Source organism: Rhinoraja longicauda, chromosome 11 (genome assembly GCF_053455715.1).
Source record: "Rhinoraja longicauda isolate Sanriku21f chromosome 11, sRhiLon1.1, whole genome shotgun sequence".
NCBI lineage: Eukaryota > Metazoa > Chordata > Chondrichthyes > Rajiformes > Arhynchobatidae > Rhinoraja > Rhinoraja longicauda.
Genome location: NC_135963.1, coordinates 3778178 through 3802863, shown reverse-complemented (window position 1 = coordinate 3802863; position 24686 = coordinate 3778178). Strand labels below are relative to the sequence as shown.

Below are 24686 nucleotides of genomic sequence, written 5' to 3'. Positions count from 1 at the left end.
TCATCTCTGTTCTAAATGGCCTACCCCTTATTCTTAAACTGTGGCCCCTGGTTCTGGACTCCCCCAACATTGGGAACATGTTTCCTGCCTCTAACGTGTCCAACCCCTTAATAATCTTATACGTTTCGATAAGATCCCCTCTCATCCTTCTAAATTCCAGTGTATACAAATACACTGCTCCAAGGTTTAGTTTAGTTTAGAGATACAGCGCGGAAACAGGCCCTTCGGCCCACCGAGTCCGTGCCGACCAGCGTTCCCTGCACACCAACACTGTCCTACACACACGAGGGACAATCTTTACATTTATGCCAAGCCTATTAACCCACAAACCTGCACCTCCTTGGAGTGAAGATCTCGGAGAAAACTCACGGGGGAAACGTACAAACTCCGTACAGACAGCACCCGTAGTCGGGATCGAACCCGGGTCTCGGGCGCTGAAAGGCAGTAACTCTACCGCTGGGCCGCCCCTGGTTCTGCTGCACATATTCCAGGCAGCACCTAGAAACGTCAGCTATCCCTGTTCTCCAGAGATGCTGCCTGACTGGCTGAGTTACTCCAGCTTTTTGTGTTTATCTTCGGTTAAAACCAGCATCTGCAGTTCCTTCCTGCACATATGGTAGAGTTGGCGATGGTTCGAAGTCTTGTTGCCAAATGATTTGGACTTATCGTAGCCCTGCAGAGGAGTTTACTGTGGATAGATCTGTTGGGAGAAAGATGGTTATATTGGCTTATGGCTTTGTTGCATCTTAGGGTTATAGAGTCATAGATTGATACAGTATGGAAACAGGCCCTTCGGCCCAACTCTCCCACAACGGCCAACAATGTCCCAGCTACCCTAGTCCCACTTGCTTGCGCTTGGTCCACGGTGGCGCAGCGGTAGAGTTGCCGCCTTACAGCGAATGCAGCGCCGGAGACCCGGGTTCCACCCCGACCACGGGTGCTGTCTGTGCGGAGTTTGTACGTTCTCCCTGTGACCTGCGTGGGTTTTCTCCGAGATCTTCGGTTTCCTCCCACACTCCAAAGACGTGCAGGTTTGTAGGTTAATTGGCTCGGTAAATGTTAAAATTGTCCCTAGTGGGTTTGGGATAGTGTTAATGTGTGCGGGGATCGCTGGTCGGCGCGGACCCGGTGGGCCGAAGGGCCTGTTTCCGCACTGCATCTCTAAACTAAACTGACCCTCCAAACCTGTCCTATCCATGTCCTTATCAGTCTGAAGAAGGGTCTCGACCCGAAACGTCACCCATTCCTTCTCTCCCGAGATGCTGCCTGACCTGCTGAGTTACTCCAGCATTTTGTGAATAAATCGATCTGTCCTATCCATGTACCTGTCCAGCTGTTTCTTAAACAATGGGATGGTCCCAGCCTCAACTACCTCCTCTGGCAGCCCGTTCCATACACCCACCAACCTCTGTGTGAAAATGTTCCTATTAAATCTTTTTCCCTTCACCTTGAACCCGTGTCCTCTGGTCCTCGATTCCCCTACTCTGGGTAAAAGACTCTGTGCATCTAACCGATCTATTCATATCATATCATCATATATATACAGCCGGAAACAGGCCTTTTCGGCCCTCCAAGTCCGTGCCGCCCAGTGATCCCCGTACATTAACACTATCCTACACCCACTAGGGACAATTTTTACATTTACCCAGCCAATTAACCTACATCTTTGCACGTCTTTGGAGTGTGGGAGGAAACCGAAGATCTCGGAGAAAACCCACGCAGGTCACGGGGAGAACGTACAAACTCCTTACAGTGCAGCACCCGTAGTCAGGATCGAACCTGTGTCTCCGGCGCTGCATTCGCTGTAAAGCAGCAACTCTACCGCTGCGCTACCGTGCCGCCTCGCATGATCTTGGTGTGTGTTTCACTGCTGAATGATAGGAATATTTCAGGCCTGGGAACTATGGCTTTTGAGTCCAACGTTAGTGTTGGGGACATAACATTACTACAGTTTGGTTTTGTGATACAGCCCTTCTGCCCACCGCGTCCACATCAGCCAATGATCACCTCTTCACACTAGTTCTATGTTATGCCACTTTCTCATCTGCTCCCTGCACACTCGGACTTCATGTGCTGGAGGGTCCAGAGGAGGTTTACGAGAATGATCCCAGGAATGAGTGGGTTAACATATGATGAGCGTTTGTCGGCACTGGGCCTGTACTCGCTGGGAGTTTAGAAGGATGAGGGGGGACCTCACTGAAAATAGTGAAAGGCCTGGATAGAGTGGATGTGGAGAGGACGTTTCCACTGGTGGGAGAGTCTAGGACCAGAGGGCACAGCCTCAGAATAAAAGGACGCTCCTTTAGATTGGAGATGAGGAGGAATTTCTGTAGTCAGAGGGTGGTGAATCAGTGGAATTTATTGCCACAGACGGCTATGGAGGCCAAGTCAATGGATATTTTTAAGGCGGAGATTGACAGATTTGTCATTAGTGCGGGTGTTACGGGGAGAAGGCAGGAGAATGGGGTTAGGAGGGAGAGATAGATCAGCCATGATTGAATGGCGGGGTAGACCTAATGGGCTGAATGGCCTAATACTGCTCCTAGAACTTATGAACTTAATTTTGTTGACCAGTGCTATGTTTGTCCCTGACTTTCTAAAATACTGATAGAATTTAGGTTTGTTATTGCCACGTGTCCCAACGAACAGTGAAAGGCTTTGTTCTGCACGTTATCCAAATGGACTAGATACACTGTACATCAATATAAACTCCAGTCCAATCGGTGGAGCAAAGGGGAAGATACAGAGTGCAGAATACAGTTCTCAGCATTGTAGCGCATCAGTTCCACAGACAAAGTCCAATGTCCGCAATGCGGTAGAGGTGAATCGGACAGGACCCTGGCTTGTGGAAGGGACATTCAGAAGCCTGATAACAGAGGCGCAGAAGCTGTTCCTGAGTCTGGTGGTGCGCGCTTTCAAGCTTCTGTACCTTCTGCCGGACGGGAGCGGGGAGAGAGAGGTATGACTAGGGTTGGACAAGTCATTAGTTTGGCTGATTTTCCAAGTATCTCTGGTTAGGAGGGAGAGACGATCGAATGGCGGGGTAGACTTGACGTGCCGAATGGCCTGATTCTGCCCCTCACGTTTATGGACTGAGGAAGGCTGGGCTTTGACGATACTGGCGGCCTTGCCGAGGCAGCGCGACGTTTTTGCGGCTGTTTGCGTTCTCCCTACATGTTATCGTGTAAAGTGCTCGGGAGAGATTACCCCTTTGGCAGCAAGATGACATCACACTGGTTACCAAGCTGTGACCCTGATGCATAAACAAAGGGGAAAGGTGAGCTCATACATTTGGGTCAACAACATGGTCCAAAAAGCTTGGTTGGAGCAGCATGTGGGAAAGTGGGCTGCGAGATGGAGATCGCGTGGACATCTGGCCACTCCCTCAGCCAGCTGCGGGTGACCGATGTGGACCTGCTTGGACCTCCTGAGGAAGCACCTGGCCTTAGGATCTCCTGTGTGGGTTTCCAGCTCTCTCCTCCAGCGATCGTGAGTTTCCCGAGCCGGGCTCTCGGTTAGGGGTTGCCAACTTCCTCACTCCCAAATAAGGGACAAAGGGTGACGTCACCGCCCAGCGCCCCACGTGACCTCACCAAGTCAGCGGCCACGCGCTCCCGCTCCACCAATGGCGGCCGCCCGGGCCGGGCGGCGGGTTGCTAAGCAACCTCTGCTAGGAAGTGCCCGGGCCTACACTGCCCGGGACTGCAGCGGCCCCGGGCCTACAGTGTCCGGGCCTACAGTGTCCGGGCCTACAGTGTCCGGGCCTACAGTGTCCGGGCCTACAGCGTCCCCCGGGACTACACTGTCCGGGCCTACAGTGTCCGGGCCTACGAAATGTCTCCTATACCTTCCCTCCAGAGATACTGCCTGACCCACTGAGTTACTCCAGCTTTTTGTGTCAATCTATCCAAGAATGCCTTGCCGGACTGTGTCCTGTCCCCATCCAACTTTCTCCCCCCCCCCCCCTTCCCCTCACCGCCCCCTCCCCCCCCCCGCCTCATTGCGAATGGCATAATTATGACAATAGACAATAGGTGCAGGAGGAGGCCATTCGTCCCATCGAGCCCACTCTGCCATTCAATCATGGCTGATCTATCTCTCCCTCCTAACCCCATTGAGGTTCCTGCCAGTTCCTGCCATTTCCCCATATCCCCTGACTGATATCATTAAGAGCTCTATCTAACTCCCTCTTGAAAGCATCCAGAGAATTGGCCTCCACTGCCTTCTGAGGCAGAGAATTCCACAGCCCTCTGAGTGAAAAAGTTCTTCCTCATCTCCATTCTAAATGGCCTACCCCTTATTCTTAAACTGTGGCCCCTGGTTCTGGACTTCCCCAACATCGGGAACATGTTTCCTGCCTCTAGCGTGTCCAATCCCTTAATAATCTTACATGTTTCGATAAGATCCCCTCTCATCCTTCTAAATTCCAGATTGTACAAGCCCAGTCGCTTCAGTCTTTCAATGTACGACAGTCCCGCCATTCCCGGGAATCAACCTGGTGGACCTACGCTGAGTGTAGGTCCAATGGCACTCCTTCAATTGCAATTGATATCGTGTGTACATGATAATTGTTATCATGTATGGAAGATAAGACACAAAATGCTGGAGTATCTCAGCGGGACAGGCAGCCTCTCTGGAGAGAAGGAACGGGTGACGTTTCGGGTCGAGATCGTGCATTGTCTTTCCGCTGGCATATCAGCGTGCAACAAAAGCTTTCCCATGTTCTCCAGAGATGTTGGAGATCCTGCCCCAGAAACCCCTCCCATTGTTCTGTCTCCAGGGATGCCGCCCGACCCGCCTGAGTTGCTCCAGCACATTGCTGTCGATCTTCATACTCCAACATACTTTCATTTCATTACTTCTGACAGGTTGCACAGTAGTATGATGAACGATGCAGGGGTTTAAAGGGAAGCGGGGAATTTACAGGCACACTGGGGCTTGGATCCAGTCCTGACCACACACTCCGTTCACACTACACACCACTGGTGGAGTCTCCAGACTAATAACTTCACCAGATGGCCACTGCCAATGAAAAATAACCGGTCGCCTGAACCACAAAATCATAAGATGATTGGAGCAGAATTAGGACATTCGTCCCATTAAGTCCACTCCGCCATTCAATCACGGCTGATCTATCTCTCCCTCCTAACCCCATTCTCCTGCCTTCTCCCCATAACCCACGACACCCGTACTAATCAAGAATCTATCAATCTCCGCTTTAAAAATACCCTCCACACCCTGCTGTGGCAACAGATTCCACAGATTCACCACCCTCTGACTAAAGTAGTTCCTCCTCTTCTCCTTCCGAAAGGTCCGTCCTTTTACCCTGTGCCCTCTGGTCACAGACTCGAGGACTCTCATTGCAATGCTGCAATACTCCCAACACTTTGCATCTTTTTTTTTTCGTAGACCAGCGTCTGCAGTTCCTTGTGGCCCCATCTTAGCTAGTCCAATTTGGTGGCGCAGCGGTAGAGTTGCCGCCTCACGGCGCCAGAGACCCGAGTTCCATCCCGACTACGGGCGCTGCCTGTGCGGAGTTTGCACGTTCTCTCCCCGTGACCTGCGTGGGTTTTCTCCGAGATCTTCGGTTTCCTCCAAACACGTGCAGGTTTGCAGTTAATTGGTTTGGTTGAAATGTAAAATTATCCCCAACGTGCGTGGGATGGTGTTCGTGTGCGGGGATCGCTGGTCGGTGCGGACTCGGTGGGCCGAAGGGCCTGTTTCCGTGCTATATCTCTAAACTGAACTGAGCTAAACTAATCTGAAGGGTCACGACCCGAATCGTCACCCATTACCTTCTCTCCAGAGATGCTGCCTGTCCCGCTGAGTTACTCCAGCATTTTGGACTAAACTAAACTTGCCTGCCTTTGGCCCATATCCCTGTAAATACTGCAGGTGATGTTTTGGGTTTGAGGGTGATTATTTGTTCCGTGTACCTAGCTACATAACATCTTTACTCCACACTCTAGCGCAGTGCGCACCGTGTTTCACATTGCGTGGGCATTTTATAACACCAGAGACCAGAGGGTCTCGGAACACATTGCGATCCATTTGCATTACTAATGTTTGGCTATTGGGTGATTGGACTGGGGGTTTTTTTCAGCTTTTGCAAATCTCCAGCAGCTGTGTGGTTTTTTTTTAATACAGTTTAATGCAAGACAGCCTTTGCCTTTTGACAAGCACTGTTCCCCCCACCACACCCCCCCCCCCCCTCTCCCCTGCCTTTTGGATTATGTTTCACCCGAGAGGCCAGTCTTCATGTGTGAGTCGATACAGGCAGGGTCTTCATAGCCTGCAGCGAGCCTGAGTCACAGCTGACAAGCCCCCCTTCCCCCCCGCGCACACACACACATGGACACGCACACGGACATGGGCACGCACACACGGACACGCACGGACACGCCAGCACACTGACACGCGCACGCACACACAAGTACGCACACACACAGACACAAGCACGCACACACGGACACGCACACACATACACAGACGCACACACGCACACAAAGACACACACACGCACGCACACACACACCAGAACACACACACGGACACGCACACATACACGGACACTCACACATGCACGCACACACGCAGACACCGACACGCACACACGCACGCACACACACGGACACGCCGGCACACACACACACACACACGGACAAGCATACACACACATACGGACACTCACACATGCACGCACACGCAGGTACGCACACACACACAGACACGGGCACACACGCACACACACACAGACACGCACACCGACACGGGCTCGCACGCACGCACACAGACACACTCACACTCACTAACACACTCGCTCTCGCACACACACACAGACACTCACGCTCACACTCATTCACTCACACTCGCTGTATCTCTAAACTAAACTGAACTAAACTAATCTGAAGTGTCACGACTCGAATCGTCACCCATTCCTTCTCTCCAGAGATGCTGCCTGTCCCGCTGAGTTTTCACAGCACTTTGTGTCTACCTTTGAACTAAACTAAACTTGGCCCATATCGGTCTAAAACCGCAGGTGATGTTTCGAGGTTGAGGGTGATTATTTGTTCCCTGTAGCTAGCTGCACACTCATTCACACACACTCACTTTCCTATGTCACGCTGCGAGGCAGCGTACACTGGTGGCTTCACCCTCTCTCTGTGCTTGTCCTTCTCACTCCACAAAGGGCAGATTGATCAAGGGCTCCTCGATCAATGAGGACCAGAAGATCTCAACCTCAACACATGTCGTGCTGTTCGTTCTTGGCAAAAGGAGTTGGCCGCAGTTTGGGAAAAGTTCACTAGTTGTAGGAGCAGAATTAGGCCATTTTGGCCGGTCACGGTGGCGCAGCGGTAGAGTTGCCGCCTTACAGCGAATGCAGAGCCGGAGACCCGGGTTCCATCCCGACTACGGGTACTGTCTGCACGGAGTTTGTTCTTTCTCCCCGTGACCTGCGTGGGTTTTCTCCGAGATCTTCGGTTTCCTCCCGCACTCCAAAGACGTGCAGGTTTGTAGGTTAATTGGCATGGTGTAAATGTAAAAAAACATTGCCCCTGGTGTGTGTAGGATGGTGTTAGTGTGCGGGGATCGCTGGTCGGCGCGGACCCGGTGGGCCGAAAGGGCCTGTTTCCGTGCTGTATCTCTAAACTAAAACGAAACTAAACTCAGGCTTGTAACAGTGGGCTGGAGTTTGGGAAACCTTCACAAGTTCATAAGTTGTGGGAGCAGAATCCGGCCATTCAGCCCCCATCATGTCTACTCCGTCAGTCAATCATGGCTGATCTGTCTCTCCCACTCAACCCCGTCTCAGTTTATCTTAGTTTAGTTTATAGATATACAGCGCGGAAGCAGGCCCTTCGGCCCACTAACACTATCCGAAACACACTAGGGAACATTTACAGTCTTACCAAGCCAATTCGATCCTGACTACGGGTGCTGCACTGTAAGGAGTTTGTACGTTCTCCCCGTGACCTGCGTGGGTTTTCTCCGAGATCTTCGGTTTCCTCCCACACTCCAAAGACGTACAGGTATGTAGGTTAATTGGCTGGGTAAATGTAAAAATTGTCCCTGGTGGGTGTAGGATAGTGTTAATGTAAGGGGATCGCTGGGCGGCACGGACTTGGAGGGCCGAAAAGGCCTGTTTCCGGCTGTATAGATATGATATGATAATTAATCTACAAACCTGCACGTCTTTGGAGTGTGGGAGGAAACCGAAGTTCCCGGAGAAAACCCACGCAGGTCACGGGGAGAACGTACAAACTCCCTGCAGACAGCGCCCATAGTCGGGATCGAACCTGGGTCTCTGGCGCTGTGAGGCAGCAACACTACCGCTGCGCCACTTCTGAGAGGGTGAGCAGGCAGGAACTATCTCCGTGAGCAGTCAGATTGAAAACTAGGGGGTGTAAACTTAAACTACTTGGCAGAGGCTCGGAGGAATGTTCAAAGGCAAACATTCTCCACACAAGCACGGTGTGGAGCTGGAACACATTTCCAGAAAGGATGATCGAAGCATGAAGCCTCATGGAGGAGATTTAGGAAATTAATTCCAGGGTAGCGGGAGGCAGCTTGAGTTTAGTTTATTGTCACGTGCACCGAGGCACGGTTAAAAGCTTTTGTTGCGTGCCTACCAGCCTTACAGGGTTACAATCGAGCCGTCCACCGCGTCTGGATAGATGCATGTTAGAAGGATGAGAGGAGATCTTATCGAAACGTATAAGATTATTAAGGGGTTGGACACGTTAGAGGCAGGAAACATGTTCCCAATGTTGGGGGAGTCCAGAACCAGGGGCCACAGTTTAAGAATAAGGGGTAGGCCATTTAGAACTGAGATGAGGAAAAAGTTTTTCAGTCAGAGAGTTGTGAATCTGTGGAATTCTCTGCCTCAGAAGGCAGTGGAGGCCAATTCTCTGAATGCATTCAAGAGAGAGCTAGATAGAGCTCTTAAGGATAGTGGAGTCAAGGGGTATGGGGAGAAGGCAGGAACAGGGAACTAATTGTGGACGATCATCCATGATCACATTGAATAGCGGTGCTGGCTCGAAGGGCCGAATGGCCTCCTCCTGCACTTATTGTTTATTATTGATCAAGGGAATGACGTGAATAACGTGGTGACATAGGGGTAGAGCTGCTGACTCACAGCGCCAGAGTCCCGGGTTCCATCCCGACTACGGGCGCTGTCTGTACGGAGTTTGCACGTTCTCCCCGTGACCTGCGTGGGTTTTCTCTGAGATCTTCGGTTTCCTCCCACACTCCAAAGACGTGCGGGTTTGTAGGTTAATTGGCATGGTGTAAATGTAAATTGTCCCTGCATAGCGTGTGTAGGATAGTGTTAGTGTGCGGGGATCGCTGGTCGGTGCGGACGTAGTGGGACAAAGGGCCTGTTTCCGCGCTCTATCTCTAAACTAAACTGAACTAAAAATGTCAGATGTGTCCGAGGAAGGGTCTCGACCCGAAACGTCACCCATTCCTTCTCTCCGGAGATGCTGCCTGTCCCGCTGAGTTACTCCAGCATTTTTGTGTCTACCTTCGGTTTAAACCAGCATCCGCGCGGTTCCTTCCTACAGTGAGTCTTTGAGAAAGAAGTCTCTTCGACCAAGGGCAGTGGGGCTCGAGTGTTCAAATGCTTTTAAGGCAGAGATTGAGAATCTTGATAAGGAAGGAGGTGACAGGTGAGTGAGGTCTCTCAGGAATGCGGGTCTGAGATCGCAGGTCGATCAACCACGGTCTTAGCGAATGGCGAGGCATGCACGAGGCCCAAGTAGTCTACCCCCAGCTCCGCATTTACATGTTTGCATGTTTGCAAGTCGCGAGACTTGGGCCGTGGTTGATCGACCTGCGATCCGAGACGGAAATCCGAGACGGACATTCACAATTATGAAAGCTCGGCGCGGGATTGGGAACATTGGTAGCAGGGCCAGAAACTAGGTGCATCAGTACAGATAGCATCCGCAGTCAGGATCGAACCCGGGACTCTGTCGCAGTGAGGCACCAACTCTACCCGCTGCGCCACCGTGCTGCGCCTCGCCTTCTTGAGCTTGGCGTCATGTTGGGGACAGACGGATCACGTGTAGGCAGAGGATATCACAAAATGCTGGAGTAACTCAGCGGGACAAGGCAGCATCTCGGGAGAGAAGGAATGGGTTCCATCCCGACTACGGGTGCTGTCTGTACGGAGTATGTACGTTCTCCCCGTGACCTGCGTGGGTTTTCACCCCTGGATCTTGGCGGTTTGCTCCCACGCTCCAAAGACGTGCGGGTTTGTAGGTTAATTGGCTTGGTAAATGTAAAAACTGTCCCTAGTGGGTGTAGGATAGTGTTAATGTATCGTTGGTCGGCGCGGACCCGGTGGGCCGAAAGGGCCAGTTTCCTCGCTGTATCTCCAAACTAAAAAGATCTCGACCCGAAACGTCACCCATTCCTTCTGTCCAGAGATGCTGCCTGTCCCGCTGAGGTACTCCAGCATTTTGTGTCTTTCTATTGTTGTGGTATTTTTTGTTTTGCTTTGACATCTCATTTATCACAAGTCTGAGTTGAATCAATAGACAATAGACAATAGACAATAGGTGCAGGAGTAGGCCATTCAGCCCTTCGAGCCAGCACCGCCATTCAATGCGATCATGGCTGATCACTCTCAATCAGTACCCCGTTCCTGCCTTCTCCCCATACCCCCTCACTCCGCTATCCTTAAGAGCTCTATCCAGCTCTCTCTTGAAAGCATCCAACGAACTGGCCTCCACTGCCTTCTGAGGCAGAGAATTCCACACCTTCACCACCCTCTGACTGAAAAAGTTCTTCCTCATCTCCGTTCTAAATGGCCTACCCCTTATTCTCAAACTGTGGCCCCGTGTTCTAGACTCCCCCAACATTGGGAACATGTTATCTGCCTCTAATGTGTCCAATCCCCTAATTATCTTATATGTTTCAATAAGATCCCCCCTCATCCTTCTAAATTCCAGTGTATACAAGCCCAATCGCTCCAGCCTTTCAACATACGACAGTCCCGCCATTCCGGGAATTAACCTAGTGAACCTACGCTGCACGCCCTCCATAGCAAGAATATCCTTCCTCAAATTTGGAGACCAAAACTGCACACAGTACTCCAGGTGCGGTCTCACCAGGGCCCGGTACAACTGTAGAAGGACCTCTTTGCTCCTATACTCAACTCCTCTTGTTACGAAGGCCAACATTCCATTGGCTTTCTTCACTGCCTGCTGTACCTGCATGCTTCCTTTCATTGACTGATGCACTAGGACACCCAGATCTCGTTGAACTCCCCCTCCTCCTAACTTGACACCATTCAGATAATAATCTGCCTTTCTATTCTTACTTCCAAAGTGAATAACCTCACACTTATCTACATTAAACTGCATCTGCCATGTATATCCGCCCACTCACACAACCTGTCCAAGTCACCCTGCAGCCTTATTGCATCTTCCTCACAATTCACACTACCCCCCAGCTTAGTATCATCTGCAAATTTGCTAATGGTACTTTTAATCCCTTCGTCTAAGTCATTAATGTATATCGTAAATAGCTGGGGTCCCAGCACCGAACCTTGCGGTACCCCACTGGTCACTGGACTCTACTGTCCCAGAGTAGAAGCACTGAATGATCCTCAGAGACACTCTGAACAGTCCCGGACAGTGTAGGCCCGGAGGCCAGGCGCCCGTAGTCGGGATCATGGATAAATGAGGTTTCAGGTCGGGACCCTTCTTCAGATTGATCCAGACCTCAAATGTAAAGGGAAAATATACAATTAATGGCAAGTCCATTAATGTACAGAGGAATTGTTGTACAGGATGGAACTGCAGGTGTTGCTTTGCACCGAAGACAGATACAAATTGCTGGAGGAACTCAGTGGGACAGGCTTGTACGTTTTAATTTGAATAAGGGTCCCGAGCCAAAATGTCACCTATCTGTTGAGTTTATTGTTACGTGCACCGAGGTACAGTGAAAAGCTTTTGTTGCGTGCTAACCAGTCAGCGGAAAGACAATACACGATTACAATCGAGCCGTCCACAGTGTATAGATACTGTACATGATAAGGGAATGACGTTTAATGCAAGGTAAAGCCAGCAAAGTCTGATCAAGGATAGTCCGAGGGTCACCAATGAGGTAGATAGTAGTTCAGCACTGCTCTCTGGTTGTGGTAGGATGGTTCAGTTGCCTGATAACAGCTGGGAAGAAACTGTCCCTGAATCTGGAGGTGTGCGTTTTCACACTTCTGTACCTTTTGCCCGATGGGAGAGGGGAGAAGAGGGAGTGACCAGTTCTCCAGAGATGCTGCCTGACCCTCTGAGTTACTCCAGCACTTTGTGTCTAGCTTTGGTATAAAGCAAGCATCTGCAGTTCCTTGTTGTTACATTGAGAAGAAATCGTCTCAGTAGACTCAGCAGAAAGTTAACTCCATGTAACTCTGCACAGTGTTGTGTTAATATTGCAGTGAAGTTGGGAATAGTGTGTACAAGTACTGTGCGTACAAGACAGATAAAACACATCAAGAAAGCCTTTATCTCAAAAGATGCAACATTAACCGGCACTGTACAATACCACAGAGGCAATACCACCATTGATTTCACTGCCAGCTCCAACTATTAAAATGCAGTTCAAGCCTTGTTTCAGAAGGCGTTCAAAATCTTCCCTCATCTGCTCAGTTCCGTTTATTGTCACGTGTACCGAGGTACAGTGAAAAGCTTCTGTTGCGTGTTAACCAGTCAGCGGAAAGACAATACATGATTACAATCGAGCCGTCCACAGTGTGCAGATACATGATAAAGGGAATAACGTTTAGTGCAAGGTAAAGCCAGCAAAGTCCGATCAAGGATAGTCCGAGGGTCACCAATGAGGTAGATAGTAGTTCAGCATTGCTCTCTGGTTGTGGTAGGATGGTTCAGTTGCCTGATAACAGCTGGGAAGAAACTGTCCCTGAATCTGGAGGTGTGCGTTTTCACACTTCTGTACCTTTTGCCCGATGGGAGAGGGGAGAAGAGGGAGTGGCCGGGGTGAGACTGGTCCTTGATTGTGCTGCTGGCCTTGCCGAGGCAGCGTGAGGTGTAGATGGAGTCGATGGAAGGGAGGTCGGTCTGTGCGATGGTCTGGGCTGCGATTTCTCTGTGATTCTCTGCGATTTCTTGCGGTCTTGGATGGAGCTGTTCCCAAACCAAGCTGTGATGCATCCATTATTTTGTCAACCAACGGCAAAAAAAAATGCAATCAGATTATGGAGTAATCTGCACCTCCCTCCCCTCTAACCAGTGCCCCCCCCCCCCCCCCCCTAGCCCTGGCACCAAAATATGGCATGTAATCAATAGCATCTGAAATTGTAATCTCTGCTACCCCAGATGACTGCCTCAGATCCAGCAACCCATTAATCAAAGCTTGCAATAAATCAATATTCAGATTGCTCTGCACTGTACACACACACACACAAACACACACACGTGGCATCCAAATAAAGTATTAACGACCCTGGATTCAGTCTGGGGAGGCTGCATTTAGACTATCGAACAGTGAAAGGCCCGGATAGAGTGGATGTGGAGAGGATGTTTCCGCTAGTGGGGGAGTCTCGGACCAGAAGGCACAGCCTCGGAATTAAAGGACGTCCCTTTAAGAAGGAGATGAGGAGGAATTTCTTTAGTCAGAGGGTGGTGAATCTGTGGAATTCTTTGCCACAGACGGCTGTGGAGGCCAAGTCAGTGGATATTTTTAAGGCAGAGATAGATAGATTCTTGATCAGTGCGGGTGTCAGGGGTTATGGGGAGAAGGCAGGAGAATGGGGTTAGTGGGTAGAGATTAGGGTTGCCAACTGTCCCGTATTAGCCGGGACATCCCATATTTTGGGCTAAAGTGGTTTGTCCCGCACAGGACGACCCTTGTCCCGTATTAGGCCCTGTCAGCCTGGACACTCTAGGCCGGGGGGGGGCTGCAGTCCCGGACAGTGTAGGCCCGGACAGTGTAGGCCTGGACAGTGTAGGTCTGGACAGTGTAGGCCCGGTCAGTGTAGGCCCGGACAGTGTAGGCCCAGACAGTGTAGGCCCGGACAGTGTAGATCTGGACAGTGTAGGCCCGGACAGTGTAGGCCCGGACAGTGTAGGCCCGGACAGTGTAGATCTGGACAGTGTAGGCCCGGACAGTGTAGGCCCGGACAGTGTAGGCCCGGACAGTGTAGGCCCGGACAGTGTAGGCCCGGACAGTGTAGGCCCGGACAGTGCAGGTCCGGACAGTGCAGGCCAGGACAGTGCAGGCCAGGACAGTGCAGGCCAGGACAGTGCAGGCCCGGACTGTGTAGGTCCGGACAGTGTAGATCCGGACAGTGTAGGCCAGGACAGTGTAGGCCCGGACAGTGTAGGCCCGGACAGTGTAGGCCCGGACAGTGAAGGTCAGGACAGTGTAGGCCCGGACAGTGTAGGCCCGGACACTGTAGGCCCGACAGTGTAGGCCAGGACAGTGAAGGTCAGGACAGTGTAGGCCCGGACAGTGTAGGCCCGGACAGTGTAGGCCCGGACAGTGTAGATCCAGACAGTAGGCCCAGACAGTGTAGGTCCGGAGGCCCGGGCGCTGCCTAACCGAGGTTGCGTAGCAACCCGCATCCATGGCCGGGCGGCCGCCATTGGTGGAGCGGGAGTGCGTGTCCGCTGGCTGGGTGAGGTCACGTGGGGCGCGGGGCGGTGAGGTCACGTGGGGTGCGGGGCGGTGATGTCAGCTTGTCCCTTATTTGGGAGTGAGGCAACCTTAGTAGAGATAGTTCAGCCACGATTGAATGGCCGAGTAGACTTGATGGTTCGAATGGCCTAATTCCACTTCTATCACTTATGACCTTATGACCTATTGTGTTCAGTTTCTGGGCACCTTGTTAGAGGAACGATGTTTTCAAGCTGGAATCAAATCTTCTGTTGGCTTTGTTATCTACATACATCCAAAACTCCACTCCACGTTCGAGCCTTGCTGGCTCTCCTGTTGCAGTTTAGTATTAGTTTTCAGAGATACCGCGCGGAAACAGGCCCTACAGAAGCCAATTGACCTACAAACCTGTGCGAGTCCCACCTCAGGTGGTGTGTGGGGGGGTGTGTGTGTGTAGTTTGCACGTTCGTGCTGTGACCGCGTGGGATTCTACCAGGAGCTCCAGTTTCCTCCCACATCCCAAAGACGTACTGTGTTTGTAGTTTTACAATAGACAATAGGTGCAGGAGGAGGCCATTTGGCCCTTCGAGCCAGCACCGCCATTCACTGTGATCGTGGCTGATCATCCACAATCAGTACCCCCCGTTCCTGCCTTTTCCCCATATCCCCCTGACTCCGCTATCTTTAAGAGCTCGATCTAACTCTCTCTTGAAAGCATCCAGTGAATCGGCCTCCACTGCCTTCAGAGGCAGAGAATTCCACAGATTCACAACTCTCTGGGTGAAAATGTTTTTCCTCATCTCAGTTCTAAATAGCCTACCCCTTATTCTTAAACTGTGGCCCCTGATTCTGGACTCCCCCAACATTGGGAACATGTTTCCTGCCTCTAACGTGTCCAACCCCTTAATAACCGTGTACGTTTCGATAAGATCCCCTCTCATCCTTCTAAATTCCAGTGTATACAAGCCTAGTCGCTCCAGTCTTTCAACATATGACAGTCCCGCCATTCCGGGAATTAACCTAGTGAACCTTGGTTTTAATTTTCTTTTCTGTAAAAATGCCCCCTCGTGTGTAAGGGAGTGGATGCAAAAATGGGATGCCATAGAACTGGTGTGAACGGGCGATCGATGGCCGACGAAACATATAAGGTTATTAAGGGATTGAACATGTTAGAGGCAGGAAACATGTTCCCAATGTTGGGGGAGTCCAGAACCAGGGGCCACAGTTTAAGAATAAGGGGTAGGCCATTTAGAACGGAGATGAGGAAAAACATTTTCACCCAGAGGGTTGTGAATCTGTGGAATTCTCTGCCTCAGAAGGCAGTGGAGGCCAATTCTCTGAATGCATTCAAGAGAGAGCTGGATAGAGCTCTTAAGGATAGCGGAGTCAGGGGGGTATGGGGAGAAGGCAGGAACGGGGTACTGATTGAGAATGATCAGCCATGATCACATTGAATGGCGGTGCTGGCTCGAAGGGCCGAATGGCCTCCTCCTGCACCTATTGTCTATTGACGTGGACCGTCTCAGTGGGCCGAGACTCAATTGATCAGTCCATTTTAGTTTATTGTCGCGCGTACCGAGTTAGGGTGGTAAGCTTCTGTTGCGTGACATTTCCGCCAAGACCCGAATAGAAACATAGAAAATAGGTGCAGGAGGAGGCCATTCGGCCCTTCGAGCCAGCACCGCCATTCACTGTGATCATGGCTGATCATCCACAATCAGTAACCCGTGCCTGCCTTCTCCCCACATCCCTTGATTCCACTAGCCCCTAGAGCTCTATCTAACTCTCTCTTAAATTCATCCAGTGAATTGGCCTCCACTGCCCTCTGTGGCAGAGAATTCCACAAATTCACAACTCTTTGGGTGAAACGGTTTCTTCTCACCTCAGTTTTAAATGGCCTCCCCTTTATTCTTAGACTGTGTGTGGTTCTGGACCTCCCCCAACATTGGGAACATGTTTCCTGCATCTCGGATTTTGTCCAGTCCTTTCATAATTTTATACGTCTCTATAAGATCCCCCTCTCATCCTTCTCAATTCCAGCGAATGCAAGCCCGGTCTTTCCAATCTTTCCTCGTACGACAGTCCCGCCATCCCGGGGATTAACCTGGTGAACCTACGCTGCACTGCCTCAACAGCAAGGACGTCCTTCCTCAAATTAGGAGACCAAAACTGCGCACAGTACTGATCGTTCCCGCGGAAAAGGTGGCAGGTGAATGCTTGGGATTGTTCCCCCTCCCCACCCGATACATCAGAAGGACAAGTCAGACAAGCAAACCCTCACTCCTCCTGTTTGCCTTTGCTGAAGAATTTCCTTTTAACTGGGGGGCGTCCAGTGCCTGCAAGGCTCCCCGCTCATTGTCCAGCCTTGCCTGTCCTGCTTTCATGCAGTCTCCGTTGTTTGTTTTGACTTGCCCGTAACATGAGGTCAGCCGAGGCTGATGGCTCGACAAGAGAAGGAGGAAAATGTGGGGGTGGGGGTGGGGGTGGAGGGTGGAGGGTGGGGGGGGGGGGGGGCAGAGAGACGCTCCAAGCACGCGGCAGAGAGAGATCCGGTTGCAACTAAAAACCTCCTGAGTAGCTGGTGCCTCTGATATCTGATCGCCCCCTGGGCTTGTGAGATGCTGCTGAAAGCAAGGAGCATTGTTGGCAGAGAGGCCGGACGGAGGTGGTCTCTCGTTGAAGTAGTCAGTCAGCGGGGGACGAGAATACCAGCAGTAATCCACCAACTAGTCAAATCTGGCAGCAACCCGATCCGCCCGCTACCTGTCTGTCTGTCTGTCCGTTTGTTTGTTTGTTTGTTTTTCCGGACTAGTCTTTGCAGGCAATCCCGTCCCTAATTACACGCTCTCAAATCCCCCTCTGTCGCCAGCCTTTGATAGACTCCTGGCGCCCCGCGGGGAGCTGTGCGTCCGTGTGTGGAGCACCTCACGATGTACACCGTGTTGCAAGCCTTCTGCAGGCACGGTCAGAGTGGACATGGGGTGGGGGTGGGGGTGGGGGTGGGGGGATGTTTCCACTAGTGGGAGAGTCTAGGACCAGAGGGCACAGCCTCAGAATTAAAGGATGTTCCTTCAGGAAGGGGACGAGGAGGGATTTCTTTAGTCAGAGAGTGTGGTGAATCTGTGGAATTCGTTGAAATGCTCGGATAGAGTGGATGTGGAGAGGATGTTTCCGCAAGTGGGAGAGTCCAGGACCAGAGGGCACAGCCTCAGAATTAAAGGACGTTCCTTCAGGAAGGGGATGAAGAGGTCATAATGTGGTGAATCTGGGGAATTCTTTGCCACAGATTCGATTGGCAGGAACGGGGTACTGATTGAGAATGATCAGCCATGATCACATTGAATGGCGGTGCTGGCTCGAAGGGCCGAATGGCCTCCTCCTGCATCCTATTGTCTATTGTCTATTTCTGGAGGAAGGTCCTTTTATTCTGAGGCTGTGGCCTCTGGTCCTGGACTCTCCCACTAGTGGAAACATTCTCTCCACATCCACTCCATCCAGGCCTTTCACTAATCCCCTCTTCCCCTAACCTGGGTGAAAGTCTCTGTACCTTCAACCTACCCACCACTCCCTTTAGTTCAGTCCAGTTTATTGTCACGTGTACCGAGGTACAGTGAAAAGCTTTTGTTGCGTGCTAACCAGTCAGCGGAAAGATAATCCATGATTACAATCGAGCCGTCCACAGTGTACAGATACAGGACATGGGAATAACGTTTAGTGCAATGTAAAGCCGGCAAAGTCCGAACAAATAGTATAAGAGAATAACTGCAGATGCTGGTACAAATCGATTTATTCACAAAATGCTGGAGTAACTCAGCAGGTCAGGCAGCATCTCGGGAGAGAAGGAATGGGTGACGTTTCGAGAGGCCCACCGGAAATTGGAGGAATAGCACCTCATATTTCGCCTGGGCAGTTTGCAGCCCAGTGGCATGAACATCGATTTCTCCAACTTTAGATAGTTTCACTGTCCCTCCCTTCCCCTCCTCCTTCCCAGATCTCCCTCTATCTTCCTGTCTCCACCTATATCCTTCCTTTGTCCCGCCCCCCTGACATCAGTCTGGACAAGGGTCTCGACCCGAAACGTCACCCATTCCTTCTCTACCGAGATGCTGCCTGACCTGCTGAGTTACTCCAGCATTTTGTGAATAAAAGTCCGAACAAAGGTAGTCCGAGGGTCACCAATGAGGTGGATAGTAGTTCAGCACTGCTCTCTGGTTGTGGTAGGATGGTTCAGTTGCCTGATAACAGCCGGGAAGAAACTGTCCCTGAATCTGGAGGTGTGCGTTCTCACACTTCTGTACCTCTTGCCCGATGGGAGAGGGGAGAAGAGGGAGTGGCCGGGGTGAGACTGGTCCTTGATTGTGCTGCTGGCCTTGCCGAGGCAGCGCGAGGTGTAGATGGAGCCTATGGAAGGGAGGTTGGTTTGTGTGAGATGGTCTGGGCTGCGTCCACAGCTCTCCGCGGTCGGTCTCTTTGCTTCTTGGCTGCCCCTTCGTCTTTGACCCGTGGTGACGGATTTTTTTTCCTTCTTTATTCCAGACTTGAAGAGGAATGAAGAAATCCGTTAACATTTGTTGCACGAAGCAATAGCCAGACGTGATAATAGAGTGTCTGACAAGAAGGAACAAAAATATACATCAGATTAAAGGATTGGAAGATGTCCTCTTCTGCCTGGAAGCTTTGGGCCGTGTGGTGGTTTATCATTCTTGGAGCGTGGATACCGTTTACAAAAGGTAGGATCTTAACTTTTTCTGCTCAAGGTCGATGATCTTTTGTGCTCACAATGGGCGTGGAATTTGGAACAGATTGACATTGTTGTTTGGCCAAGACAAATGTTGTGTTTCTCCAATTGTATTTCTTTACCCTGGATCTATGCTCGTAAGTTCATAAGTTCATAAGGATGAGAGGGGATCTTCACGAAACGTATAAGATTATTAAGGGGTTGGAAACGTTAGAGGCAGGAAACATGTTCCCAATGTTGAGGGGGAGTCCAGAACAAGGGGCCACAGTTTAAGAATAAGGGGTAGGGCCATTTAGAACGGAGATGAGGAAAAACTTTTTCAGTCAGAGAGTTGTGAATCTGTGGAATTCCCTGCCTCAGAAGGCAGTGGAGGCCAATTCTCTGAATGCATTCAAGAGAGAGCTAGATAGAGCTCTTAAGGATAGCGGAGTCAGGGGGTGTGGGGAGAAGGCAGGAACGGGGTACTGATTGAGAATGATCAGCCATGATCACATTGAATGGCGGTGCTGGCTCGAAGGGCCGAATGGCCTACTCCTGCACCTATTGTCTATTGTCTATTCATCATTCATTGAAGCAGAATTAGGCCATTCGGCCCATCGAGTCTACTCCGCCATTCAATCACGGCTGATCTATCTCTCCCTCCTAACCCCATTCTCCTGCCTTCTCCCCATAACCCCGGACGCCCGCGCTGGTCAAGAATCTGTCAAACTCCGCTTTTAGAGATATCCAATGATTTTGGCCTCCACAGCCTTCTTTTTTGTGGCAATGAATTCCACAGATTCACCACCCTCTGACTAAAGAAATTCCTCCTCATCTCCATTCTAAAGGCACGACCTTTAATTCTGAGGCCGTGCCCTCTGGTCCTGGACTCTCCCACTAGTGGAAACATCCTCTCCACATCCACTCTATCCAGGCCTTTCACTTTTCTGTAAGTTCCAATGAGGTCCCCCCTCATCCTTCTAAACTCCAGCGAGTACAGGCCCAGTGCCGACAAACGCTCATCGCACGTTACATCATACATTTGATCTGCGCATTAATTGAGCCCTCAAGGGGTAGGCACTTCGGCAAACGTTTACTTTGGCCGCAACGTCGCATCTCGTAAGCAAGGAAAGACGAGACTCCAGGAACTGCAAGTGCTGGTATCTTGAGTAAAAAAACACAGCGATGGAGCAACTCGGTGAGTCAGGCAGCCTCTGCGGAAGTAAAATTAACCAACAATGCTTTCGGGCCGAGACCCTTCTGCAGACCCAAAATTGCCCCGGTCTTCAGTTACTCCAGCCTTTTGTGTCTTATCTTCGGTTTAAACCAGCATCTGCACTCCCTTCCTAAACAGTGTTTCGGGTCGTGAACCTTCTTTAGACCCAAGGTGTTATCTGTCCGTTGAGAACACAGAACTGCGCAGCAGAGAACTAGACTGTGGTGGTGGTAGTGGTGGAGACAGACACGATCACGGCATTTCAGAGTCTTCTGGACAGGAACATGGATAGGCATGGAATGGAGGGGGTCAGTATTATATGCAGGCAGATAAGAGTTGGTTTCGTTTAGAGATACAGCGCAGAAACAGGCCCTTCGGCCTACCGGGTCCGCGCCGACCAGCGATCCCCGCGCCGACCAGCGATCCCCGCACACTAACGCTATCCTACACCCACTAGGGACAATTTTTACATTTATACCAAGCCAATTAACCTTCAAACCTGCGCGTCTTTGGAGTGCGGGAGGAAACCGAAGATCCCGGACAAAACCCACGCAGGTCACGGGGAGAACGTACACACTCCGTACAGACGGCGCCCGAAGTCGGGATGGAACCCGGGTCTCCGGCGCTGCATTCGCTGTAAGGCGGCAACTCTACCGCCATGCCACCGTGAACGCCCACGGTGTTTGGTTTAGAAATATAGCGTGGAAACAGACCCTTTGGGCCCACCGAGCCCGCGTCGACCTGTGATCGCTGTACATTAGCCTTATCCTACACACTTGTGACAGTTTACAGTTTTTACCAAAGCCATTAAATCTACAAAGCTCTCGACCCGAAACGCCACCCAATCCTTCTCTCCAGAAATGCTGCCTGACCCGCTGAGTTACTCCAGGTTTTTGCGTCTTGTGTTTCATGCAGACGTTGTGGGCTGGAGAGAATGTTACTGTGGTGTACTTAGTTTAGTTTAGAGATACAGCACAGGAACAGGCCCTTCGGCCCACTCAGTCCGCACCGACCAGCGATCCCCGCACACTGACATCATCCTACACACACTGGGGACAATTTTACATTTATACCACGGCAATTAACCTCCAAACCTGCACGTCTTTGGAGTGTAGGGGGGAAACCGAAACACTCTGGGGGGGGGGGGGGGGAACCCACGCAGGTCACGGGGAGAACGTACAAACTCCGTACAGACAGCACCCGTAGTCAGGATGGAACCCGGGTCTCCAGCGCTGTGAGGCAGCAACTACCCACTGCGCCACCGTGCCACCAGTTCTCCAACTTGGTATCATGTTCAGCACAGATGGATCACGCACAGGGAGAGGAGATTAGTTTATCTTGGCCTCGTGTTTGGCACAGACATTGTGGGCTAAAGGGAATGTTCCCTGTGCTGTTTTGTTCTAAATTCTCTGTTCTCTTGAGAGGAGGTTGTGTCTAGTTACAGAAACGAAATGCTGGAGTAACTCAGCGGGACATCTCTGGAGAGGAAGAAATAATGGGTGACGATTTGGTCGAGACCCATCTTCAGACTCAAAGCTCAGAGATTCGAGAGTCTGGAGAAGGGTCTCGACCCGAAACGTCACCCATTCCTTCCCTCCAGAGAGGCTGCCTGTCCCGCTGAGTTACTCCAGCATTTTGTGCCTACCTTCGGTTTAAACCAGCATCTGCAGTTCCTTCCTACACATTCCTCCCAACACGTTGTGTCTAATTATTTTTTGTCAGGAGGTGTGTTTAATTGTTGCGTGTAAGAAACTGGATGTTGTTCGTGTGTTTGGTTCGTGACTAAATACAGACAGGTGCTTACTAAGGACTTCCACGACAAAGCTGCTTTGTTTCCATCTGAATTGCAAATTTTCGATTTCAAAGATGCAAATGTTTTTATTCCAGCCTTTAATTAATCATCAGCACAATGCAATGCATGTTTGTTGGTAGTTACTGTGGAAGGATTGGCATATTTAGTTTGGCAACACAGCGCGGAAACTGACCCTTCGGCCCATCGAGTTCGCGCCGACCAGCGATCCCCGCACACTAAACACTGTCCTGCACCCACTAGGGACAAAATCATGAGAGGAATAGATCGGGTAGACGCACAGAGTCTTTTACCCAGAGTAGGGGAATCGAGGACCAGAGGACATAGGTTCAAGGTGAAGGGGAAAAGATTTAATAGGAATCCGAGGGGTAACCTTTTCACACAGAGGGTGGTGGGTGTGTGGAACAAGCTGCCGGAGGAGGTAGTTGAGGCTGGGACTATCCCATCTCGGGTCGAGACCCTTCTTGTCCCCTAGAGTTGCCAACTGTCCCGTATTAGACGGGACATCCCATATTTGGGGCTAAATTGGTTTGTCCCGTATCGGACCGTCGTTGTCCCATATTAGGCCTGGGGGGCCTTGTAGGCCCGGGGGGCGCTGTAGGCCTGGACAGTGTAGTAGTAAAAAAACTGCAGATGATGGTTAAAATCTATACTGTCTGGATAGTGTTGATCCAGACAGTATAGGCCCAGACAGTGTTGGTCCGGACAGTGTAGGTCTGGACAGTGTAGGCCTGGACAGTGTAGGTCCGGAGGCTGCCTAACGGAGGTTGCTTAGCAACCCGCCTCCCGGCCCGAGCGGCCACCATTGGTGGAGCGGGAGCACGTGGCCGCTGGCTGGGTGAGGTCACGTGGGGCGCGGGGCGGTGACGTCACCTTTTGTCCCTTATTTGGGAGTGAGACAGTTGGCAACCCCTATTGTCCCCTACACCCGAAACACCACCCGGCCCTTCTCTCCGGAGATGCTGCCTGTCCCGCTGAGTTACTCCAGCATGTTGTGTCTACCTTTCGGCGCGAACCAGCGCCTGCAGTTCTTTCCTTCCTACACACTGTGTTCTATTGTAGTCGTTCTCTCTCTCGTTCTCTCTCTCTCCACTATTTCCTGACGTCTGGTTCCGTGACTTGGACTTTCTTCCAGCCAAGTACACCTGGATCAGATTACCCTCCCCATTTTCTAAATTCCAGGAACTCCACCTCGAGTTTAATCTCTCCCGGCAATCTCAGCCTTGGAATTCGTAGATGTTGATGTCTCCAAGGCTAACATGTCTTTGTGAAGGTGCAGTGGCTCCACCAGAGAGGCTGGACCCAGCCATTCCTTACGACGCCACCCCTCCAGAATAAACATCAGGGTCCCATTAACTCTTTTGTTTATTTTCTGTAATTATGGGCCAACCATTTTAACAATCAATGCAAGGCCCACTTAACTGTCCTTATTTCTGTCTGTTCACCATTAAGTAAGTGATTTGATCTTCCTTGTTTTTTTTAAATAGCACCTTCTGCAGCTTTACCCCTTCATTTAATTTTATTAAGGCTTATTTTGTGCCCAGAGGCAGTCACGGTACAAGTAGGCCCCGACACTTCAAATGGGCCTTACTATTAGGGGTTGCCAACTTTCCCACTCCCAATTAAGGGACAAAAGGTGACGTCACCGTCCCGCGCCCCAGCCAGCGGCCACGTGCTCCCGCTCCACCAATGGCAGCCGCCCGGGCTGGGAGGTGGGTTGCTATGCAACCTCTGTTAGGCGGCGCCCGGGCCTCCGGGCCTACAGCGGCCCCCGGGCCTACAGTGTCCGGGCATACAGTGTCCGGGCCTTCTGTGGCAATGAATTCCACAGATTCACCACCCTTTGACTAAAGAAATTCCTCCTCATCTTCTTCCTCAAGGGACGTCCTTTAATCCTGAGGCTATGACCTCTACTCCTAGACGCTCCCACTTGTGGAAACATCCTCTCTACATCCACTCTATCCAAGCCTTTATTCTGTACGTTTCAATGAGGTCCCCCCCTCAATTCTGCTAAACTCCAGCGAGTACAGGCCCAGTGATGTCAAACGCTTATCATAGGTTAACTTACTCATTCCTGCCTGACAACTGCTGGGAAAGAAACCTGTTGCTGAATCTGGTGGTGTGCGTTTTCGCACTTAGAAACATAGAAAATAGGTGCAGGAGGAGGCCATTTGGCCCTTCGAGCCAGCACCGCCATTCATAGTGATCATGGCTGATCATCCACAATCAGTAACCCGTGCCTGCCTTCTCCCCATACCCCTTGATTCCACTAGTCCCTAGAGCTCTCTCTAACTCTCTTTTTTAAATTCATCCAGTGAATC

The 24686-nt window shown here is 51.1% G+C and overlaps 1 protein-coding gene across 1 annotated transcript in view; it reads left to right on the top strand.

The window, feature by feature from the left end:
* adgrl2a (adhesion G protein-coupled receptor L2a) overlaps positions 1-24686 on the top strand; it is a 325186-nt gene that overhangs the window by 46829 nt on the left and 253671 nt on the right. Inside the window, exon 2 of the mRNA XM_078408143.1 lies at positions 19159-19352. Coding sequence (XP_078264269.1) covers positions 19277-19352 — 76 coding nt within the window. The 5' untranslated portion in view covers positions 19159-19276. The remainder of the gene's footprint in view (positions 1-19158; positions 19353-24686) is intronic.